The sequence below is a fragment of the Artemia sp. Qi Xiang Cuo genome, chromosome 11 (genome assembly GCF_049724085.1).
Source record: "Artemia sp. Qi Xiang Cuo chromosome 11, ASM4972408v1, whole genome shotgun sequence".
Lineage (NCBI taxonomy): Eukaryota > Metazoa > Arthropoda > Branchiopoda > Anostraca > Artemiidae > Artemia > Artemia sp. Qi Xiang Cuo.
In genome coordinates this window covers 4,994,468-5,017,834 of record NC_142804.1, presented here as the reverse complement: position 1 = coordinate 5,017,834, position 23,367 = coordinate 4,994,468, and the positions used below count along the sequence as shown (strand labels likewise).

The 23,367-nt window shown below is 35.1% G+C and overlaps 2 protein-coding genes across 2 annotated transcripts in view; one reads left to right on the top strand and one right to left on the bottom strand.

Annotated features, from left to right (window-relative positions):
- The window catches only part of Dysb (dystrobrevin binding protein dysbindin), a 59,282-nt gene that overhangs the window by 5,184 nt on the left and 30,731 nt on the right, over positions 1 to 23,367 (top strand). Inside the window, exon 2 of the mRNA XM_089097041.1 lies at positions 2,421 to 2,553. Within this exon, the coding sequence (XP_088953167.1) occupies positions 2,421 to 2,553 (133 nt within the window). The remainder of the gene's footprint in view (positions 1 to 2,420; positions 2,554 to 23,367) is intronic.
- Positions 5,326 to 21,543, bottom strand: LOC148946562 (cytosolic purine 5'-nucleotidase-like). The gene is made up of 4 exons (XM_089097105.1): positions 21,513 to 21,543; positions 6,399 to 6,761; positions 5,728 to 6,264; positions 5,326 to 5,612 (listed from the first exon to the last, which is right to left on the bottom strand). The coding sequence occupies exons 1-4, from the start codon at positions 21,541 to 21,543 to the stop codon at positions 5,326 to 5,328; spliced, it is 1,218 nt and encodes a 405-aa protein (XP_088953231.1).

Sequence of the window (23,367 nt, the reverse complement as noted above, 5' to 3'; positions counted from 1 at the left end):
TGAGGAAGTGCATTACTTTTTTTTATAAAAATCGTACACAAAAGAAATCACAAAATTAAAGGAAAGAAAAATGAACTAGGCTTTAATTGTTGCGAAGTCCTATATTAAGGTTTTTATAAGTCTTGGAACATTCAAGTTGTCATCAGAAAACAACATCATGCTTGTCTTAAAACAAAGGTGTTTTTAGGATTTTTCACAAAATTAGAAGCACTTTCCAGTAGCCTACTATTTTGAAAATTGCAACTCCAGCCAAATATCTGACCTAAAACTGCTAGCCAAAACTGCTAGCCAAATAAGACGCATCTTTGGTGGATATGGTAGACGTCTGTATTGAAATGACAGGTTTCTTGACCAATAGTCTGGTTTCTTGAAATGTGCTTCATCAATCTGTTATGTTTAGAGCTTGGAATAATGTTTTATATGCGTGTTGGGGCTCGCCGGTGAAGCCACCGGGCTCATATATACATCTCTGTATAAAACGTAGCAAAATGTATAAAAACAAATTTTTATACGTTTTTAAAGCTTTTTGGAAGCCCCCCCCCTCCGAAAATAAATCCTGGCTACAGCCCTGATATATATATTTTTTTATATTTTATGATGAAAATGCAATTCTTTAGCAACAAAATTATGAAAACTACAACAACAAACTATGATAGGGGGGCTGCACAGAACACATTCTACTAAATACCTAATCTAATCAAAATATCAAATACACTAAATATTTAATTTACTGCAACACGCAACCTGGCATATAAAACAATTTTCAGTGGCCCCATCTTTTCCCTTACTTGAAAAGGGCCTCGAACCTGCTATTTCCGTTTAAATGAACTCTCTCTTAATAATCCTCAGTTTAAGCTTTTCGGCAATAACAACAATCGTATATTTTTATTTTTTGTTTTTTTATTTTTATTTGATGATGTAAAAATCAAAAATCGAAATTTGTGATGTAAAAATTGAAAATTTTTACATCTTTAAAACATTTTAAAACTTTTCTCTGTCTTTTCCTCCTTTCTTTCGTTTTTCATAGTATGATTGAAAGTTCTGGAAACCTATAGTAGCCCTAATATCTAACGTAATCGAAATCAGATTTTGTAATGAATGGACCCTAATTTCCCCCCCCTGAATTCATGGAAAATAACGATAAGTTTGTCTAAATTTTAATGGCGCTCCTTTCTTTCAGTTAAAAAAAACTTGTTTTTATTTAATTTCTGAACGTTTTTCGTATTAGAACGTATTAGAACAAATTCAAGTTGTAATGTGACTCTTTACTCCGGTTTGAAAAACTTGTCTTTTTTTATCTAATATTTAGGAAAGTCGCTAACTACGCTTCTAAGAAAAAAAATGGGGTAAATAAAGATGCAGGCTTAACTTAAGCTTTACATTCGAGAAAAAAAAAAAAAAAAAAAAAAAAATAAACGGACTGGATTCGGAAATGTGTCTGTCAATATAAAAATAGAAGATACTATCATCTGGAGTTATCTAAAAAAATGGTTTAACTTAATATTAATGTGATTGTTTTATAAGCCTACATTTTTTCATTCATTCATTTTTTTAATCATAACTAAAGCAGTATTTGGCTAGCAGTTTTCTATCTGGAAATCAACTATGCTGAACAAAATGGCTATCTCAAAATTTTGATTGGATGTGTTTGGGGGAATGATGGGCGTGAGGGGGTGCTAGTTGCCCTCCAATTACTTTTGATTATTCAAAAGGGCACTAGAACTCTCAATTTCCAATCAAAAGAGCCCATTTTGAAGTTTCTACGACGACTCCTTCCATATGAAGTGCCCTGCTCTAAAGGAAAAAAATAATAAATAGTACATTGTGCCAACATTGTCTTATATGCCCTGAGGGCATAACTTAAAACCCTTGTCTCAAGGATTTTGGGGGAGTGTTCTCCTCAAAAACATATTTTCTATCTGGAAATCAACTATGCTGAACAAAATGGCTTTCTCAAAATTTTTATTTGATGTGTTTGGGGAATGATGGATGTGAGGGGGGGGGGCTAGTTGCCCTCCAATCACTTTCGACTATTAAAAAGGGCACTAGCCACTCAAATTTCCAATCGAATGAGTCCTTTTCGAAGTTTCTACGACAACTCCTTCAATATTAAGTGCCCAGGTGAAAAAAAAACACATTGTGCCCACTTTGTTCTTTACATAGGCAGCGCTAGCCTGCTGCCTATGATACTCACTACACACTTGTCAAGCAGGAAAGAAAAACATACTTCACACCATTTGAATAACTGCTATTACGAATTTTTTTCCCGTTTTTGGCAGAGTTGTTGCTACTTGGCCATCCCATAGATAGTAAAAAGGACACTTTGGGCTATGACCTTTCTGGGGAGAGGGGTCGTTGTGACCAAATTTATGCTGCCTATACACCTCTGCACCTGTCTGTATTAGTTTTATTTTTCTTAGGATATAGAAGAAGGAATTGAAGAAATAGGAAGAGAGAGTGAAAGGAGGAGGAATGCTTTCCAGATGTTAAACACTCAAATTGAAAGTTTGGGCTTCATAGTCACTGCTGTGGATAATGTTGTAAATAATTTAGGTAAACTTACTAAATTGTCCACTTGATTGTGAACTAGGTAGAGTCAATTCAGCTATATTTAATTATTGATAACTAGGAGAACTAGGCTATATTTAATTTAATAATACTTGTTTACATATTTATTTGTATTATGTTTATTTTTTTTTTTTATTGACCAATTTACATTTTAGGCTTGTGTGTGATTAGGTTTTACATAAATTTTATTTTCAAATAAAACAACATAGGCCTATGACTGTTCCTTTTTTATCAAGGCAACCAAATTTTGCTTAAACTATGTTTAAAATTCTTCCAATAATGGAAGCTACTGTCAAATGAGACAAATTTGTAGGTTTAGCACTGATCTGTCCCGTTTTTGTTTCAGCATTAGCTGTAACCTAGTAAAGAGCAAACTGTTACCCATAGTAACCAAAAACTTAGAACGTGTTTTTAATAAGAAACAAACTGTTGACACGAATTTGTTGTTCAAAGCTAATTCGGGAAGGATAACTGCCATATAGGTTTATCTTATTGGAAATTTTTGTAGTAAAAGTTCATTTTTAAAATTGTATTTGCATAGACAATAGCTTCAACAAGATTATGGGTGTTGCTTGCTCTATACTGTACTAGACTCCAGCAACAGACAAAGGGTATATATTATGGATGTCCAAATGAGCTATTGTTTGTTAACCAAAATTTGTTGCTTGTGCTTGCCTGCCTTCTTTTTCTATTAAAAATATTTTCATGAATGCTTCCTGATAAAAGTAAGTTTATTACGAAAATGTTTTATCTTTAAAAAATAAATTCAAGAGAATCAAAAATAATACGACATAATAATATTCGTTTTGTAGTTACTGATCAGTTTAATCATATGGTCATTTAATAAACATGAATCGATTGTTTAACAAATTGTACAATTAAGCATGGCAAAACTGTCTCCCAGTACAGAGTACCATTATCACGAATAGCTTCAAGGCACACCTAATATCTGACCTCTTTTAATAGCGTTGCAGGATGTGCCAGTATGACCTCTGTTTTATAAACTTTTTGCCTGTGGTTGCAGCTTAAAAAAGGTCGGAACTTTTACCTGTGTGCTTTAGCTTTTACATGGTAAAAGTTTAAATCTACAGAATAAAGAGAATCTAACATTACAATGAAACCAAATCGATTTTTTATGCACTTTTTTATCTTTCTAGTAAAGACCAATAACTTCAATAAATTGGGTAGTTCCTTGCTAAGCTCTACCTACGAAAAGGCTGAAGGGGTTTTCCTGTATTTCACTGTGAAAATGTCAGTCTATGGCCGTTTCCAAATACAAAGTTAGAGTTTATTAAGCATTTCTAAACTAAGAGCAAATAATTATTTCTTGTCAAATTATTAATAACCAAAAAGAAGCTATCTAACTTGAAACTTAACTTAGAAGCTATCTAATTGAATTTTAAAGTGCAGAGGACATAAAAACAAAATTCAGCAGACAAAATTGCTTCGTAAAATAAGGTACGACCAATGACGTTTACTCATCCTCAGTAACGTTGGGTGATCCGTGAACCTCTTTTTTCTAGTAATATTTTAAACTGCAGTGTTTAAAGCAGGAAGGGTGTGCGAAAGCACAATATTGGTGCCCTCCCCCCTTTTTCACCTCCTGGTTGAGGGCCATGAAACTAAGATTAGCACCGCGGATAGGGACTATAAAATCCAGTACCGTATTCTTTACGATCTTTGATCTTTATGTTTCTTGTTGTTCAAAATGAGGGGCTGTAAATTTCCTGTATGGGGTTTTTGACAATGGAGATTTCAATGGTGTTTCAATCTCGCACCATTTTTTGGGATTTAAGGCTCTTTTTTTTTCTGAACCCCAAAAATTTGTTTTCAAAATAACGTTTTACTATTAAGAAAAATCAAAATAATAGTCAACATTCATGAATCTGCTACAAATAGCAATTTTTCCTCACTAGATATATTTTAACGTACTTTTAAAAATTTTTGGTTACTATGGACTTACAAATGAAAGTTCAAGTAGGGATATGTCCTTTTATCAGACAGTGAAGAACAACTACAAAAAGTTCTGGATATTCCGACCACATACATCAGTGATTCAACTTGTATTTAGGTAATAACTTCAACTTATGTTTAGGCAATATTAAAGAACTCAAGACTTTGGTGAACTCTCTCAGCCAATGAACTGGAAACTATCTGTGACCGGGAAGTAATGATTTTATTCTGTATAAATACAGTTTGTTTTAATTGTAACACTTTAGTTGATCTGCTGATGATGATCACTAACGATTATGGTCAAAATATTCGAAGCTTTTTGTATCTGTTTTTCACTGTCTAATAAAAGGAATTATCCCTTTTTGAACTTTTATTTGTTGTCACAAGAAGGCAGTGTGGTCTTCAAAAAAATACTTACTATGTACTGTGGTCCGTTCTTTACTAGATTGCAGCTATCACTGCAACCATGATGGTCAACAAAATTTAGTATATTAACAAGAACCAAAATTTTTAAACTAAATTTTTGGATGGAGGGCTGAGGAGTATCAAACTACAAGCTACGAATGGCATCAAAATTGTCTGTAGTACTGTGATGACGATCATCTTAATTCTGTTGATCTTCCACTCTTGTTTTGTGCATTAAAAGCATACCATAAGCTCTGAACATAACTAAAGGAGTGATCCAGCAATTTTAGAAAAGGAGCTGCATAAAAACCAGCGCAACGAACCAACTGACCACTGTAGAATGATGACGGGAGCCTGAATTTTCGGAATAAAGTTTCTTAGAGGGCCGGAGGAGGGATGTCACCCAGAATCTTCCTCTTCCTCTGTTGTTTCAAGCGGTAAAAGCATAGCAGGAGCTCGGAACATATAATTTAACGGGTAATACAGCAAATTTAGTATTGTAGCTGCATAAATATCTGCGTAATGAGCCAACTGGCTGCTGTAGAATATATGGCGAGAATCTGACCTAAGAAGGCCTCCGAGGTTACCGTAGGATGCAAGAAGGCCTCCGAGTTTACCGTAGGCAATGTCCAATTCATAGATCACGGTTGTGAATAACATTTTGAATACTACTTTTGTCTGAATACCTGTACGTGTTTCCAAGCGTGAAGCTTTGAAGAGCCTGAAGCTTTTGACACAAGTTTTTCTTATTTCTCCAGATATGCAATTCATGGTTAAGTTCTGGGACAACTAAAAACGTACGCCAGCCGCTGATCTTTTTAGATTTTAGGATATCAGCAAATATATGATCACCACAGTGCAGAATATCTTTTCCTTTTGCTCCTATTTTGTCCGATATCAAACCACAGGATCCTCCGGAGTATATTTGCACCTTAATCGGTGGTCCCGAATGAGTGCCAATCTCAAGGGCACCTGTCACTTCATCCACTCGTTTCAGGGCTGATCCCTCACCGAAGAAAAGAGGCTTCCTTGAATCCACTATTATGTAGTCAAAATACTCTTTCCAGCCTTTTTTGTTTGATCCCAAAAGAAAAGACATAACTGAATTGGTATACCAATAGTCGGAATTTGTTAATAGAAAAATAGTAGCTCCGTTATCTTTCAGTCGACGAAATAGTACATCCAGTCGATTGTCTTTCCGAATATAGTGAGCTAAGTCACCTAGGATTTGCCTTTTCAAGTCACCTTCTCTGTGGATCCAGTCTAGATTTGATCTAACATCTTGAAAAATGGTTTTGTAGGATAGGAATGAATCTCCAATTCGAAGACCATGAAGGTCTTGTTTGTATTCATCACAAGAATATACAAATCAATCAGAGTGGCTAGCATATATATTTCTGGGAGGCTGAACATTGAATCTAGAACACAGACCCGAGACTTGTCAAGCTGAATACAGCCATTCGGATACATACCATCTATGTCTGTTTGGTTCAAAAATTTGAATCCATGAACACAGACGAGAATATTGCCATAAGCATCCACTTTAAGTAGATTCCCATACGAGTTATCAAACCACAAGCCCCTAACGGCAAACGATGAATCATACTCAAATTTCATAACTTCTGGCGGAGAGCCAACTGAGACTAATCTCTCCTTTAGTAAGTTGAAGCAAAGGGTATCAAACTCTGGAGCTATATATTCTACGATTGTGTAGTCCATGTCAAATCCGTAGAATTTAATCTTGTCTAGTTGAAGGCTACTGTTTGCGAAGATTCTGTTTTGTGTTTCTCTGTAGTTTTTTTTTGGAAACTTGAAAATTCTTGTTTTCCGATTCCCTTACAAAACGATTCATTGCCGTACTCATTTGTACATGTTTTGGTCAAAATGCTGAAGATTCTTTAGGTCTAAACGTATCTCATGCCAACTCTAGATTAGATTATTTATGAGCTTCTATAGTATTTTTCTCTAAAGTTGGCATTGGTCAGGGGAATACTTATACACATTTTTTTGATATTTTTTGTTGTTGTTTCTTCTTCCAGGAAGAACGGTGGAAATAATGTAGTGAACCATTTATTTGTGACGTCACCTTCATCAGATTTTTTCCGATTTAAAACACATCGGTATATTTACTCCAAAAGCTGACCTTCTGTTGCTTTTTTCTTCTAGAAACTATTTCGGAAAGATTTCGACGAAAATTCTTTATTTATTACGTCTCTAGTTTGACTAACTCGACTTAAAGCTCTTGCTCGGCAACGTTGCCAGCGTAGAGGGGACCAGACGTTAGCGCCATTAGCTGTCTCCAGTGTGTTCTGTCCTGGGCAAGGATTGGAGCTTCATTGGGGTCGATGTTTCTGGTAGTGAATCGACCACAGATGACGTCCGCCCATCATATTTATGGTCTATCTGTTAGGCGTTAGTAGTAAGTATCTATTGAATTCCAGCCGATTATGTTCCCTCCTATGTTATTTGCTTGGCCTATGTTCCTTCCATGCTATTCAATGTCCCTTCCATTGTTATTCAATAGGACCTCTACACTTGATTAAACACGTCATGAAACTACGTGCTATTTGCTTATGTCCTGTTGGTACCATTCCAAACGAGTGGGGATTCCCCGCCTGTTCCTAAACATTGCAAAAAAAGATAACAGTATGAACGGAGGGATTCCCCGCACAAATTTGTTTCAACTCCAAGTTTTTTTTCAGCCAGACTGGTTTTTGGAAAGCATTATGTGTACATGTGAGTAGGCTTTGTTATTAAAAACTTGGACACTACAATCAGAATTGTTTGATCGACATTTAAAAAGGGGTAATGAGATTTGCGAATTGGAATAAAAATTTTTAACTAGAAATGCCTGAAAAGTGTTTTGGGGGAGATGGGAGGATTCTGTACTTTATAATACGCATGTGATGTTTGGATAGTGTTGTCAGTTTAAAATAGTTTAACGTTCGCTTCGTTCCCCCATTTCCAACGGCAGGGGAGGGGGGGTCAATTTTGGAGGGAAAACCAAAAATAATCAGAATCGAAAATAAATGGGATCTGCCTCAAGGGGAGGCTCAGAGGCCCTTCATTCCCCCATTTCTAAGGGCAGGGGGGAGTCAATTTTGGAGGGAAAACCAAAAATACTCAGAATCGAAAATAAATGGGATCTGCCTCAAGGGAAGGCTCAGATTCTGAGAGCGGGGGAGGGGGGTTAATTTTGGAGGGAAAACCAAAAATACTCAGAATCAAAAATAAATGGGATCTGCCTCAAGGGGAAGGCTCAGAGGCCCCTCCATCCCTCATTTCTGAGGACAATGGAGGGGAGGGTGTCAATTTTGGAGAGAAAACCAAAAATACTCAGAATCGAAAATAAATGGGATCTGCCTCAAGGGCAAGGCTCAGAGGCCCCTCCATCCCCCATTTCTGAGGAAAAGGGAGGGGAGGGGGTCAATTTTGGAGGGAAAACCAAAAATACTCAGAATCGAAAATAAATGGGATCTGCCTCAAGGGGAAGGCTCAGATTCTGAGGGCGGGGGGGGGGTTAATTTTGGAGGGAAAACCCAAAATACTCTGAATCGAAAAAAAATGGGAATCTGTCTCAAGGGCAAGGCTCAGGCCCCTCCATCCCCCATTTTTGAGGACAAGGGAGGGGCGGGGGTCAATTTTTGAGGGAAAACCAAAAATACTCAGAATCGAAAATAAATGGGCTCTGCCTCAAGGGGAAGGCTCAGAGGCCCCTCCATCCCCCATTTATGAGGACAAGGTAGGGGAGGGGGTCAATTTTGGAGGGACAACCAAAAATACTCAGAATCGAAAATAAATGGGATCTGCCTCAAGGGGAAGGCTCAGATTCTGAGGGCGGGGGGAGGGGGGGTCAATTTTGGAGGGAAAACCAGAAATACTCAGAATCGAAAATAAATGGGAATCTGCCTCAAGGGGAAGGCTAAGAGGCCCCTCCATCCCCCTTTTATGAGGGTAGGGGAGGGGGGGGGTCAATTTTGGAAGGAAAACTAAAAAATACTCAGACTCGAAAATAAACTGGATCTACCTTAAGGGCAAGGCTTAGAGGCCCCTCCTTCCCCCTCAGAAAAAGTTTTAACAAGAAATGTCTTAAAAGTATTTTTTTTTGGGGGGTGAGGGCGATGACAGAGTGGATGTCTTAGACTAGTGATAGTGCTGTACTGTGGTACGAATTGCTTGTGAAAAACCCAAATGAATTAGTTGAAAATAAAGTTTTAACAAGAAATGTCTGAAAAGTATTTTTTTTTTGGGGGGGTGGGAGGCGATGACAGAGTGAATGTCTTAGACTAGTTATAGTGCTGTACTCTGGCATGAATTGCTTTCGAAAACCCGGATGAATTAGTTGAAATAAAGTTTTAACAAGAAATGTCTGAAAAGTATTTTTTTGGGAGGGTGGGGGCGATGACAGAGTGGATGTCTTAGACTAGTTATAGTGCTGTACTGTGGCATGATTTGCTTTCGAAAAACCCGAATGAATTAGTTGAAATAAAGTTTTAACAAGAAATGTCTGAAAAAAAATTTTTTTTTGGGGGGGGGGGGTTGGGGCGATGACAGAATGGATGTCTTAGACTAGTTATAGTGCTGTACTCTGGCATGAATTGCTTTCGAAAACCCGGATGAATTAGTTGAAAATAAAGTTTTAACAAGAAATGTCTGAAAAGTATTTTTTTTTTTGGGGGGGGGTGAGGGCGATGACAGAGTGGATGTCTTAGACTAGTTATAGTGCTGTACTGTGGTAAGAATTGCTTGTGAAAAGCCCGGATGAATTAGTTGAAAATAAAGTTTTAACAAGAAATTTCTGAAAAGTATTTTTTGGGGGGATGGGGCGATGACAAAGTGGATGTCTTAGACTAGTGATAGTGCTGTACTGTGGTACGAATTGCTTGTGAAAAACTCAAATGAATTAGTTGAAAATAAAGTTTTAACAAGAAATGTCTGAAAAGTATTTTTTTTTTGGGGGGGGGGGGTGGGAGGCGATTACAGAGTGGATGTCTTAGACTAGTTATAGAGCTGTACTCTGGCATGAATTGCTTTCGAAAACCCGGATGAATTAGTTGAAATAAAGTTTTAACAAGAAATGTCTGAAAAGTATTTTTTTGGGGGATGGGGGCGATGACAGAGTGGATGTCTTAGACTAGTTATAGTGCTGTACTCTGGCATGAATTGCTTTCGAAAACCTCGATGAATTAGTTGAAATAAAGTTTTAACAAGAAATGTCTGAAAAGTATTTTTTGGGGGTGGGGGCGATGACAGAGGGGATGGCTTAGACTAGTTATAGTGCTGTACTCTGGCATGAATTGCTTGAGAAAAACACGGAGGAATTAGTTGAAAATAAGGTTTTAACAAGAAATGGCTGAAAAATATTTTTTGGGGGATTGAGCAATGACATAGTGGACGTCTTAGACTAGTTATAGGGCTGTACTCTGGCATGAATTGCATTCAAAAACCCGGATGAATTAGTTTAAAATAAAGTTTTAACAAGAAATGTCTGAAAATTTTTTTTGGGGGGTGGGGCGAAGACAGAGTGGATGTCTTAGACTAGTTCTAGTGCTGTACTCTGGCATGAATTGCTTTCGAAAACCCGGATTAATTAGTTTAAAATAAAGTTTTAAAAATAAATTTCTGAAAAGTTTTTTTTTTTTTTTGTTAAACACAATTGGCTGAAATAAAAGCGGAACTCTTAAAATCACAACTCAAGGTCAGTAAATAATTCCTTTGTTTTTTTTTGTTTTTGTTAAACACAATTGGCTGAAATAAAAGCGGAACTTTTAAAATCACAACAACTAAAGGTCAGAAAATAATTCCTTTGTTGTTTTTTTTTTGTTAATCACGAGCTATTGTAGAAAATAATTTCAAAGTACCAAGTCCCATGATAGTTACGCTATTGTAGAAAACAATTTCAAAATATCAAGTCACATTATAGTTAAGCTCTTGTATAAAATAGTTTCAAAGTACAAAGTCACATGATAGTTACACTATTACGGAAAAGAATATCAAAGTACCATGTCTCATGATAGTTACGCTATTGCATAAAATAATTTCAAAGTACCAAGTCACATTATAGTTACGATTTTGTAGAAAATAATTTCAAAGTACCAAGTCACATGATAGTTACACTATTATAGAAAATAATTTCAAAGTACCAAGTCAAATTATAGTTACGCTATTGTAGAAAATAAATTAAAAGTACCAGGTCACAAGATAATGACGATATAATATAAAAGAATTTCAAAGTACCAGGTCACATAATAGTTACGCTTTTATAGAAAATAATTTCAAAGTACCAAGTCACATTATAGTTACGCTATCGTAGAAAATAATTTCAAAGTACCAAGTCACATGATAGTTACGCTTTTGTAGAAAATAAGTTCAAAGTACCAAGTCACATGATAGTTACGCTTTTGTAGAAAATAATTTCAAAGTACCAAATAACATGATAGTTAAAATTTTATAATATCAAAGGAACAACTGATATTATATTTCCGCTATTTTATAAAATAATTACGAAGTACAAAGTCACATTAAAGTTAAGATCTCTTAGAAAATAATATCAAATTACCAAATCACATGATAGTTACGCTATTGTAGAAAATAATTTCAAAGTACCAAGTCACATGATAGTTACGCTTTTGTAGAAAATAATTTCAAAGTACCAAGTCACATAATAGTTACGCTATTATATAAAATAATTTCAAACTACCAAGTCACATGATAGTTACGCTATTATAGAAAATAATTTCAAAGAACCAAGTCACATGATAGTTATGCTCATGTAGAAAATAATTTCAAAGGACCAAGTCACATGATAGTTACGTTATTAAAGAATATAAATTAAAAGTACCAAGTCACATGATAGTTACGCTTTTTTAGAAAAGAATTTCAAAGTACCAACTCACATTATAGTTAAGATAATTTAGAAAATAATTTCAAAGCACCAAGTTATATGATAGTTACGCTATCATAAAAAATAATTTAAAAGTACCAAGTCAAATAATAGTTACGCTATTATAGAAAATAATATCAAATTAACAAGTAAAATGATAGTTAAACTAATTTAGAAAATAATTTCAAAGTACCAACTCACATGATAGTTACGCTATTATAGAAAATAATTTTAAAGTACCAAGTCACATTATAGTTACGCTATTGTATAAAATAATTTCAAAGTACCAAGTCACATGATAGTTACACTTTTGTAGAAAATAATTTCAAAGCACCAAGTCACAGGATAGTTACGCTTTTGTAGAAAATAATATCAAAGTACCAAGTCCAAATATAGTTACGTTAATATAGAAAATAATTTCGAAGTACCAACGGAAATTATAGTTACGATTTTATAGAAAATACTTTAAAAGTAACAAGTCACAGTATAGTTACACTATTGTAGAAAGTAATTTCAAAGTACCAAGTCACATTATAGTTACGATATGTTAGAAAATAATTTCAAAGTACCATGTCACTTGATAGTTACGCTATTGTAGAAAATAATTTCACAGTACCATGTCACATGATAGTTACGCTTTTTTAGAAAATAATTTCAAAGTACCGAGTCACATGATAGTTACGCTATTATAGAAAATAATTTTAAAGTACCAAGTCACATGATAGTTACGCTATTATAGAAAATAATTTCAAAGTACCAAGTCACATGATAGTTACGCTATTATAGAAAATAATTTCAAAGTACCAAGTAACATGATAGTTACGCTATTTTAGAAAATAATTTCAAAGTACCAAGTCACATGATAGTTACGCTATTGTAGAAAATAATTTCAAAGTACCAAGTCACATGATAGTTACGCTTTTGTAGAAAATAATTTCAAAGTACCAAGTCACATGATAGTTACGCTATTATAGAAAATAATTTCAAAGTACCAAGTTACATGATAGTTACGCTATGATAGAAAATAATTTCAAAGTACCATCTCACGTGATAGTTACGCTATTATAGAAAATAATTTCAAAGTACCAAGTCACATTATAGTTACGCTTTTGTAGAAAATAGTTTCAAAGTACCAAGTCACATGATAGTTAAGCTTTTGTAGAAAATAATTTCAAAGTACCATGTCACATAATAGTTACGCTTTTGTAGAAAATAATTTAAAAATACCAAGTCACATGATAGTTACGCTATTGTAGAAAATAATTTCAAAGTACCAAGTCACATGATAGTTACGCTATTATAGAAAATAATATCAAAGTACCAAGTCACATGATAGTTACGCTATTGTAGAAAATAATTTAAAAGTACCAAGTCACATGAAAGTTATGTTATTATAGAAAATCATTTCAAAATACCAAGTCACATGATAGTTACGCTATTATAGAAAAAAATTTCAAAGTACCAAGTCACATGATAGTTACGCTATTGTAGAAAATAATTTCAAACTTGGTACTTTGAAATTATTTTCTACAATAGAGTAACTACTCTGTGACCTGGTACATTAGATTTATTTTCTATTAAAATGTAAATTTCTTGTAACTTGGTAATTTAATATTATTTTCTATAACAATTTAAATATCAAACACATTGTTATTTTTAAAGTATTTTCTGCCAGATCTAAACTCTTTAGTAGCTTTTTTATGTTATTAATTTGTATATGATCGCTTAACTATCTTTAGTCGGTTTACTTTTATATTCTATTATAATAGAGAGTAACTAATGTGTCTGTTTCTAATTTACAAATATTATCTAACAGATACACACTCAGTTGACTTGTTCCTTTGAAATAATTTTACAAAATAGAGTAACTTTCAAGTGATTTGGTCCTTTGAAATTATTTTCTACAATAGCGTAACTATCATGTGACTTGGTACTTTGAAATTATTTTCTACAAAAGCGTAACTATCATGTAACTTGGTACTTTGAAATTATTTTCTACAATAGCGCAACTATCATGCGACTTGGTACTTTGAAATTATTTTCTATAATAACGTAACTATCATGTGACTTGCTACTTTGAAATTATTTTCTACAAAAGCGTAACTATCATGTGACTTGGTACTTTGAAATTATTTTCTATAATAGCGTAACTATCATGTGACTTGGTACTTTGAAATTATTTTCTATAATAGCGTAACTATCCTGTGACTTGGTACTTTGAAATTTTTTCTATAATAGCGTAACTAACATGTGAGTTGGTTCTTTGAAATTATTTTCTACAAGAGCGTAACTATCATGTGACTTTGTAATTTGAAAATATTTTCTAAAATAGCTTAACTATCCTGTGAGTTGTTACTTTGAAATTATTGTATATAATATATTAACTATCCTGTATCTTGGTACTTTGAAATTATTTTCTATAATAGCGTAACTATCATGTGACTTGGTACTTTGAAATTATTTTCTATAATAGCGCAACTATCATGTGACTTGGTACTTTGAAAGTATTTTCTACAACAGCGTAAGTATCATGTGACTTGGTACTTTGAAATTATTTTCTACAATAGCTTAACTATCATGTGACTTGGTACTTTGAAATTATTTTCTATAATAACGTAACTATAATGTGACTTGGTACTTTGAAATTATTTTCTACAAAAGCGTAACTATCATGTGACTTGGTACTTTGAAATTATTTTCTACAATAACTTAACTATCATGTGACTCTATACTTTGAAATTATTTTCCATATAAGCGTAATTATCATGTGACTTGGTTCTTTGAAGTTATTTTCTACAATAGCGTAACTTTCATGTGACTTGTTACTTTGAAATTATTTTATATAAAAGCCTAACTATAATGTGACTTGGTACTTTGAAATTATTTTCTACAATAGCGTAACTATCATGTGACTTGGTATTTTGAAATTATTTTCTACAAAAGTGTAACTATCATGTGACATGGTACTTTGAAATTATTTTTTATAATAGCGTAACTATCATGTGACTTGGTACTTTGAAATTATTTTCTAAAATAGTGTAACTATAATTTGACTTGGTACTTTGAAATTATTTTCTACAAAAGCGTAACTATCATGTGACATGGTACTTTGAAATTATTTTCTACAAAAGCGTAACTATCATGTGACTTGGTACTTTGAAATTATTTTTTACGGTAGCTTAACTATCATGTGACTTGGTACTTCGAAATCATTTTCTATAAAAGTGCAACTATCATTTCACTTGGTACTTTTAAATAATTTTCTATAAAAGTATAACTATACTGTGACATGGGACATTGAAATTATTTTCCATAAAATTTTAAATATATTATGACTTGGTGCTTTGTACTTATTTTCTACAATAGCATATCTATCTTGTAACTGGTTACTTTGAAATTATATTATAAATTAGATTAACTATAATTTAACTTTGTTCGAAGAAATTATTTTCTGCAAAATCGTAATTATCATTTGATTTTGTACTTTGAAATTATTTTCTACAAAACCATATCTATAATTTGACATGGTACTTTGAAACTATTTTTTATAAGATCGTAAATATCGTATGACATGGTACTTTGAAATTATTTTCTATTATAGAGTAACTATCATGTGAGTTGGACCTTTGAAATTATTTTCTATAATAGTGTAACTATAAAGTGACTTGGTACTTTGAAATGATTTTCTACAAAAGCGTAACTATCATGTGACTTGGTACTTGGAAATTATTTTCTATAATAGAGAAACTATAATGTGACTTGGTACTTTTGAAATTATTTTCTATAATAAAGTAACTATCATGCGACTTGGTACTTTGAAATTATTTTCTACGATATCGCAAGTATAATGTGACTTGGTACTTCGAAATTATTTTCTATAATAGCGTAACTATAATGTGAATTGGTACTTTGAAATTATTTTCTACAATAGCTCGGGTTCAACAAAAAAAACAACAAAGGAATTATTTACTGACCTTTAGTTGTTGTGATTTTAAAAATTCTGCTTTTATTTCAGCCAATCTTGTTTAAAAAAAACAAAAAAAACAAAGGAATTATTTAATGGTCTTTAGTTGTGATTTTAAAAGTTCCGCTTTTATTTCAGCCAATTGTGTTTAACCAAAAAAACACTTTTAAGACATTTCTTTTTAAAAATTTATTTTAAAATAATTACTACGGGTTTTAGAATGAAATTAATTCCAGAGTAAAGCACAATAACTAGTCTAAGACATCCACTCTGTCTTCGCCCCACCCCACTAAAAATACTTTTCAGACATTTCTTGTTAAAACTTTATTTTCAAATAATTAATCCGGGTTTTTGAATGCAATTCATGCCAGAGTACAGAACTATAACTAGTCTAAGACGTCCACTATGTCATTGCTCCATCCCCCAAAAAATACTTTTCAGCCATTTCTTGTGAAAACTTTATTTTCAACTAATTCATCAGGGTTTTTCTCAAGCAATTCATGCCAGAGTATAGCACTATAACTAGTCTAAGACATCCCCTCTGTCATCGCCCCCACCCCCCAAAAAAATACTTTTCAGAAATTTCTTGTTAAAACTTTATTTAAACTAATTCATCCGGGTTTTCTAAAGCAATTCATGCCAGAGTACAGAACTATAAATAGTATAAGACATCCACTCTGTCATCTCCCCCATCCCCCCAAAAATACTTTTCAGACATTTCTTGTTAAAACTTTATTTCAACTAATTCATCCGGGTTTTCGAAAGCAATTCATGCCAGAGTACAGCACTATAACCAGTCTAAGACATCCACTCTTTCATTGCCGCCCCCCCCCCCAAAAAAAAATACTTTTCAGACATTTCTTGTTAAAACTTTATTTTCAACTAATTCATTTGAGTTTTTCACAAGCAATTCGTACCACAGTACAGCACTATCACTAGTCTAAGACATCCACTTTGTCATCGCCCCATCCCCCCCAAAAATACTTTTCAGACATTTCTTGTTAAAACTTTATTTTCAACTAATTCATCCGGGCTTTTCACAAGCAATTTGTACCACAGTACAGCACTATAACTAGTCTAAGACATCCACTCTCTCATCGCCCTCACCCCCCCCCCCCAGAAAAAAATTCTTTTCAGACATTTCTTGTTAAAACTTTATTTTCAACTAATTCATCCGGGTTTTAAAGCAATTCATGCCAGAGTACAGCACTATAACTAGTCTAAGACATCCACTCTGTCATCGCCCCCCCCCCCAAAAAAAAAAAAATTTTTCAGACATTTCTTGTTAAAACTTTATTTCGACTAATTCATTTGGGTTTTTCGAAAGCAATTCATGCCAGAGTACAGCACTATAAATAGTCTAAGACCTCCACTCTTCATCGCCCCCCCCCCCCAAAAAATACTTTTCAGACATTTCTTGTTAAAACTTTATTTCAACTAATTCATCCGGGTTTTCGAAAGCAATTCATGCCAGAGTACAGCACTATAACTAGTCTAAGACATTCACTCTTTCATTGCCTCCCACCCCCCAAAAAAAAATACTTTTCAGACATTTCTTGTTAAAACTTGATTTTCAACTAATTCATTTGGGTTTTTCCCAAGCAATTCGTACCACAGTACAGTTCTATCAGTAGTCTAAGACATCCACTCTGTCATCGCGCTCACCCCCCCAAAAAAAATACTTTTCAGACATTTCTTGTTAAAACTTTTTCTGAGGGGGAAGGAGGGGCCTCTGAGCCTTGCCCTTGAGGTAGATCCCGTTTATTTTTGATTCTGAGTATTTTTTGGTTTTCCCTCCAAAATTGACCCCCCCTCCCCTGCCCTCAAAAATGGAGGAAGGAGGGGCCTCTGAGCCTTGCCCTTGAGGCAGATTCCCATTTATTTTCGATTCTGAGTATTTTTGGTTTTTCCTCCAAAATTGACCTCCCCTCCCCCCGCCCTCAGAATCTGAGCCTTCCCCTTGAGGCAGATCCCATTTATTTTCGATTCTGAGTATTTGTGGTTTTCCCTCCAAAATTGACCCCCTCCCCTCCCTTGTCCTCAGAAACGGGGGATGGAGGGGCCTCTGAGCCTTCCCCTTGAGGCAGATCCCATTTATTTTTGATTCTGAGTATTTTTGGTTTTCCCTCCAAAATTGACCCCCTCCCCTCCCTTGTCCTCAGAAACGGGGGATGGAGGGGCCTCTGAGCCTTCCCCTTCAGGCAGATCCCATTTATTTTCGATTCTGAGTATTTTTGGTTTTCCCTCAAAAATTGACCCCCTCCCCTCCCATGTCCTCAGAAATGGGGGATGGAGGGGCCTCTGAGCCGTGCCCTTGAGGCAGATTCCCATTTATTTTCGATTATGAGTATTTTTGGTTTTCCCACCAAAATTAACCCCCCCCCCCCGCCCTCAGAATCTGAGCCTTCCCCTTGAGGCAGATCCCATTTATTTTCGATTCTGAGTATTTTTGGTTTTACCTCCAAAATTGACCCCCGCCCCTCCCTTGTCCTCAGAAATGGGAGATGGAGGGGCCTCTGAGCCTTCCCCTTTAGGCAGATCCCATTTATTTTCGATTCTGAGTATTTTTGGTTTTCCCTCCAAAATTGACCCCCCCTCCCTTGTCCTTAGAAATGGGGGATGGAGGGGCCTCTGAGCCTTGCCCTTGAGGCAGATTCCCATTTATTTTTGATTCTGAGTATTTTTGGTTGTCCCTCCAAAATTAACCCCCCCCTCCCCCGCTCTCAGAATCTGAGCCTTCCCCTTGAGGCAGATCCCATTTATTTTCGATTCTGAGTATTTTTGGTTTTCCCTCCAAAATTGACTCCCCTCCCCCTGCCCTTAGAAATGGGGGAATGAAGGGCCTCTGAGCCTCCCCCTTGAGGCAGATACCATTTAATTTCGATTCTGAGTATTTTTGGTTTTCCCTCCAAAATTGACCTCTCCCCTCCCCTGCCCTCAGGAATGGGAGAACGAAGGGCCTCTGAGCCTTCCCCTTCAGGCAGATCCCATTTATTTTCGATTCTGAGTATTTTTTGTTTTCCCTCCAAAATTGACCCCCCCCCCTCCCCTGCCCTCAGAAATGGGGGAACGAAGGGCCTCTGAGTCTTCCCCTTGAGGCAGATCACTCTTTATTTTCGATTCTGAGTATTTTTGATTTTCCCTCCAAAATTGACCCCCCCCTCCCCTGTCGTTAGAAATGAGGGAACGAAGGGAACGTTAAACTATTTTAAACTGACAACACTATCCAAACATCACATGTGTATCATACAGTACAGAATCATCTCATCTCCCCCAAAACACTGTTCAGGCCTTTCTAGTTAAAAATTTTTATTCCAATTCACAAATCTCATAACCTCTTTTTTAAATGTCGATCAAAAAATTCTGATTGTAGTGTCCAAGTTTTTAATAACAAATCCTACGCACATGTACACACTATGCTTTCAAAAAACCAGTCTGGTTGAAAAAAAACTTGGAGTTGAAACAAATTTGTGCGGGGAATCCCCCGTTCATACTGTTATCTTTTTTTGCAATGTTTAGGAACAGGCGGGGAATCCCCACTTGTTTTGCCTGGTACTAACAGGACATAAGCAAATACCACATAGTTTTAAAACTTGTTTAATCAAGTGTAGAGGTCCCATTGAATAACAATGGAAGGGACATAGAATAGCATGGAAGGAACATAGGCCAAGCAAATAACATAGGAGGGAACATAATCGGCTAGAATTCAATAGATACTTACTACTGGCGTTTCCAGGCATCCGGTTCGATCGAAGTCGAAGATGAATCGGGCTGGTGGTTGAGTGGGCAGGCAAAGTAGATGACCGTAAAAGTTTTCTAGAGTTTGGTTTTGTTTTAATAGCAATTTTACTTTCATTTGAGGCGTCTTGTGCCTGTTGTACGGTTTCAAGATTGTTGATATGCCTTTTCAGGCTTAGCGCATCAGTATTTTACCCGTTTTCACAGAAATGGTTTCTAGACATTTTCCAAGGAATCATTTACGGATAATTGGCTGTTAATAAAACTTAAATGAGATAAAAAGGCAAGATTTAGTACAGCTAAAGAAGAAATTATGCCTTTAAATCATTGGCGTAATTTGCTATGGGACAGTGGGCAGCTGCCCCCTCAAACCTAAGTGTCCCCCCCCTCCAGACCTCAGTTTGCCCCCCCCCCAGCTGAAATTTAGTTTCTGCAGAAAATCTTGTCAACACTAAGATAAGCCTGCATAATTCCAGTATTCGCTGAAGCAGGTCAGTTTTCTTTAGAATATCTTTGCCTTTATGGTAATATATGGATCATTTTTCAGTTTTCACTGTCCTTTTCACTTGATTTGGGAAAATTGGCTCCAACTCCCCCCCCCCCCTAGGATTTTACGAAATTACGCCACTGCTTTAAATGGGAGGCTTTACTTGGTGTCTAGAACTGTCTTCTACAGGTACTTATGCTCACCTACTCAGTAAAATTGCCTGCATAATTCCAGTATTCGCTGAAACAGGTCAGTATTCTTTAGAATATCTTTGCCTTTATGGTAATATATGGCTCATTTTTCAGTTTTCACTGTCATTTTCACTTGATAGGGGAAAATTGGCTCCAACTCCCCTCCCCCCTAGGATTTTACGAAATTACGCCACTGCTTTAAATGGGAGGCTTTACTTGGTGTCTAGAACTGTCTTCTACAGGTACTTATGCTCACCTACTCAGTAAGATTGGTGCTGCAGTCGCGCGTAATTTAGACTTCATTCATAAATGTGACTCGGGCGTAATAGTAATGCTTCTCCATTATGCCAGAGTCATATCGTAGCTACAATTGTGGATAATATGAAAATCACGTAGACTACAAAGCCAATTATGGATTCCTTACGTAAGTTGGTGAGTTTGGCTATGTTCAACGATCAAGCGTCACATTTATGATTGACCAATCGGAGTGAAGACAAAGGCAGGCATAATTCTTGAAATTACCAAAAATGGAAGCTTTGAGCAGTAGTTTTATTATGGATTTCACTGAAAGATTGCCAGATTCAATTTTTCACATTTTTTTTTCTCTTTTTTAGGACGAAAACATGCGAACTTGGCTTATTTTGCTTGTAATGTTTGTTTTAAATAAAAATATGCATTTTCTTATTATAAAGACACAAATGCATAGTATTAGTATTTTCGTATAATGTTCATATAATTTCCAATAATAGTTTCATTCCATTCAAAAGATTGCCAGATTCATTTTTTCTGATTTTTTTTTTCTTTTAGGACAAAGAGCCACACGTTTCCCATATTTTGCTTCTAATATTTGCTTTTAAATAAAACTATGATACCAGGAGACCTAGCTTAGCTCGATCCCTGCTACTCGGCAGGCGGCACGCTCGTATTTATGTGGTTCTCGCTATTGCTTGTCTTCTAATCGCATATTAATGTGAACTTCTTCACCAGCTTTTCCCCCATTAATAATTTTTGTTTTAATTACATTGTCCCATAGTTTAGTAACAACCAGGAGTTTTCAATCGCACACACCCACTGAATATCTAAATTATCCGTTGCCATAAGTATCTTGTTATTCTTTAGTTTTTAGTCATGGGGTGACAAATCAGCAATTTCAGTCGAATTAAGGAATTCTGGTGTAAATTCAATTTATACTTCCCATTCTTGTAATGCTTGTTTTTAATTGAAAATATATATTTTCTTATCACCATTTTTTCCCCCAGTAATCATTTTTCTTTACGTTGTTACATAATTCAGTAACAACCAGGCGTGTTCCTTTGTACATACCTTCTGAAATATCCAAATTACACATTTGCATAATTATTGTGTTATTCTTTAGTTTTTAGTCATGGGGCGGCAAATCAGCAATTTCAATTGAGTTAAGGAACTATGGCATAAATTCAATTCCTCCTTTCTGTTTATCATTCTCAGAATCATTTATTCTGTAGGATTTTTATTTTCTTGGGAGGTGATCGAAATCTCAGCATTAATTTTGCTTACTCCTTTTCTGGGTGGCGCTAAAATAACACGTTCCTTCACTCTATTGTAATTTTGACCACTTTGCGAAGGCTCCCTGTTTGATTGACGATGCTCGTTGTCGCATGTCTTCTAACCGCAGATTTTGCTGTAGGTCATTTTCGTTTGCAATTCATTGCGACTCTTACTGTCGCTCGTTTTCTAACCACAGACTTCGTTGTAAATCATTTTTGTTTGTGACTCATTGTGATGATCGTTTTTGCATTTCGTTCAAGCGTAAATTTCGTTGTGAATTACTTTTGTTTGCGATTCACCGTGATTCTCGCTGTCGATTGTCTGCTAACCGTAGATTCCGTTTTCTATCATGTTCATTTGCGATTCAATATGATTCTCGCTGTCGTTTGTCTTCTAACCGCAGGTTTCTTTGTGCATAATTTTAATTTTTGATTTGTTTTGATGCTTGGTGTCGTATGCTTTTTAACTGCAGATTTTGTGTGCTTCATTTTCGTCCTCTCTTACCTCGGAAACTCTTCCCTGCTTTTGCTTTAGCCAGCTTTCCACCCAGTAATTATTTTTGCTTTAATTACGTAGTCACTTAATTCAGTAAAAACAAGGCGTGTTTTATTACACATACTCTGAAATATCTAAATTACACATTAGCATAATAATCATGTTATTCTTTAGTTTTGCGTCATGTATACATAAGCAAAAATATATATTGCTTCACTCCATTGTAATTTTAATAGACCAACAAAAGCAGTTAAAACCATGAGGAATTAATCTAAGACAGTGAAAATTTTATCATTTAACGAATATTTCGGCTCTATATCCAAGGGCCGTTCTCAGCAAAGTACATATGAAAATATAAAATAAGACTTACAATAACATGCGCGATCATTAAAACTACAATACAAAATAAACAGTCCTAGTATCATTGCTTCAAGGAAGTCCAACCAGGACTGAAGAAAAAGGACACGAAGCAAGGCAATTCATTCAGGTAAAAACAAATCGAGAGCAAATTTGTAGTGCAATTAACTTTATTTTTCAGTTTCGTAATGAAAAAGATAGATTAGTCAGTGCATACTTTGTTTCCAGCAAAGTGCAAGCGACTCTCTAGACCTTAGGGTGTTTAAATAGGTGGTAGTCCCTCTCTGTTTGTGGTGATTTCTGTTCTTTTTAAGCTTGATCACATGCAATACAATAGACTAAAAATGATCTTTATCATTTTTCTCAGGTAAGTAGATTATTTAGTATAATAACCCCCTAATAATAGGCATAATTACCCAGTTTGTTGAGTAGGCTATAATAACCCAATCCCCTTGTGGTAAAGTTTAGGTAAATTTGTAGTTAACAACATTATTTAGCTAGGATTGAAATGCATAGATGCCTTTTTCTATGCTCTTGCACAATTTAGTAATCGCTTCTGGGGCAATTGCATTTTGAGCCCTTAATGGGCTAAAAGGGCTCAAAACAGGTCATAGTAACCAAAAGTTTTAAAATGTGCTTTTTTAAAAATCTGGCTAATGAGAAAAAATTAGCATTTTCGATTTTTTGTAGATTTCGCACGTAATTTAAAAAAAAGTTTTACTTCAAATTTCCACGACTCGTTGGGAAAGGGATTTTCTATGAAACAGATTTGAAATTTTAAAATGGTTTTTGGAATCCT

Bases quoted from the DNA above. Each gene is read 5' to 3' on its own strand.
- LOC148946562 (XM_089097105.1), bottom strand. From the start codon at position 21,543: ATGCAAATGTGTAATTTGGATATTTCAGAAG. The intron at 6,762-21,512 runs GTATGTACAAAG...TCGTTTTGTAAG, and splicing joins TAATTTGGATATTTCAGAAG to GGAATCGGAAAACAAGAATT. The intron at 6,265-6,398 runs GTATGTATCCGA...AATACAAACAAG, and splicing joins GAACCAAACAGACATAGATG to ACCTTCATGGTCTTCGAATT.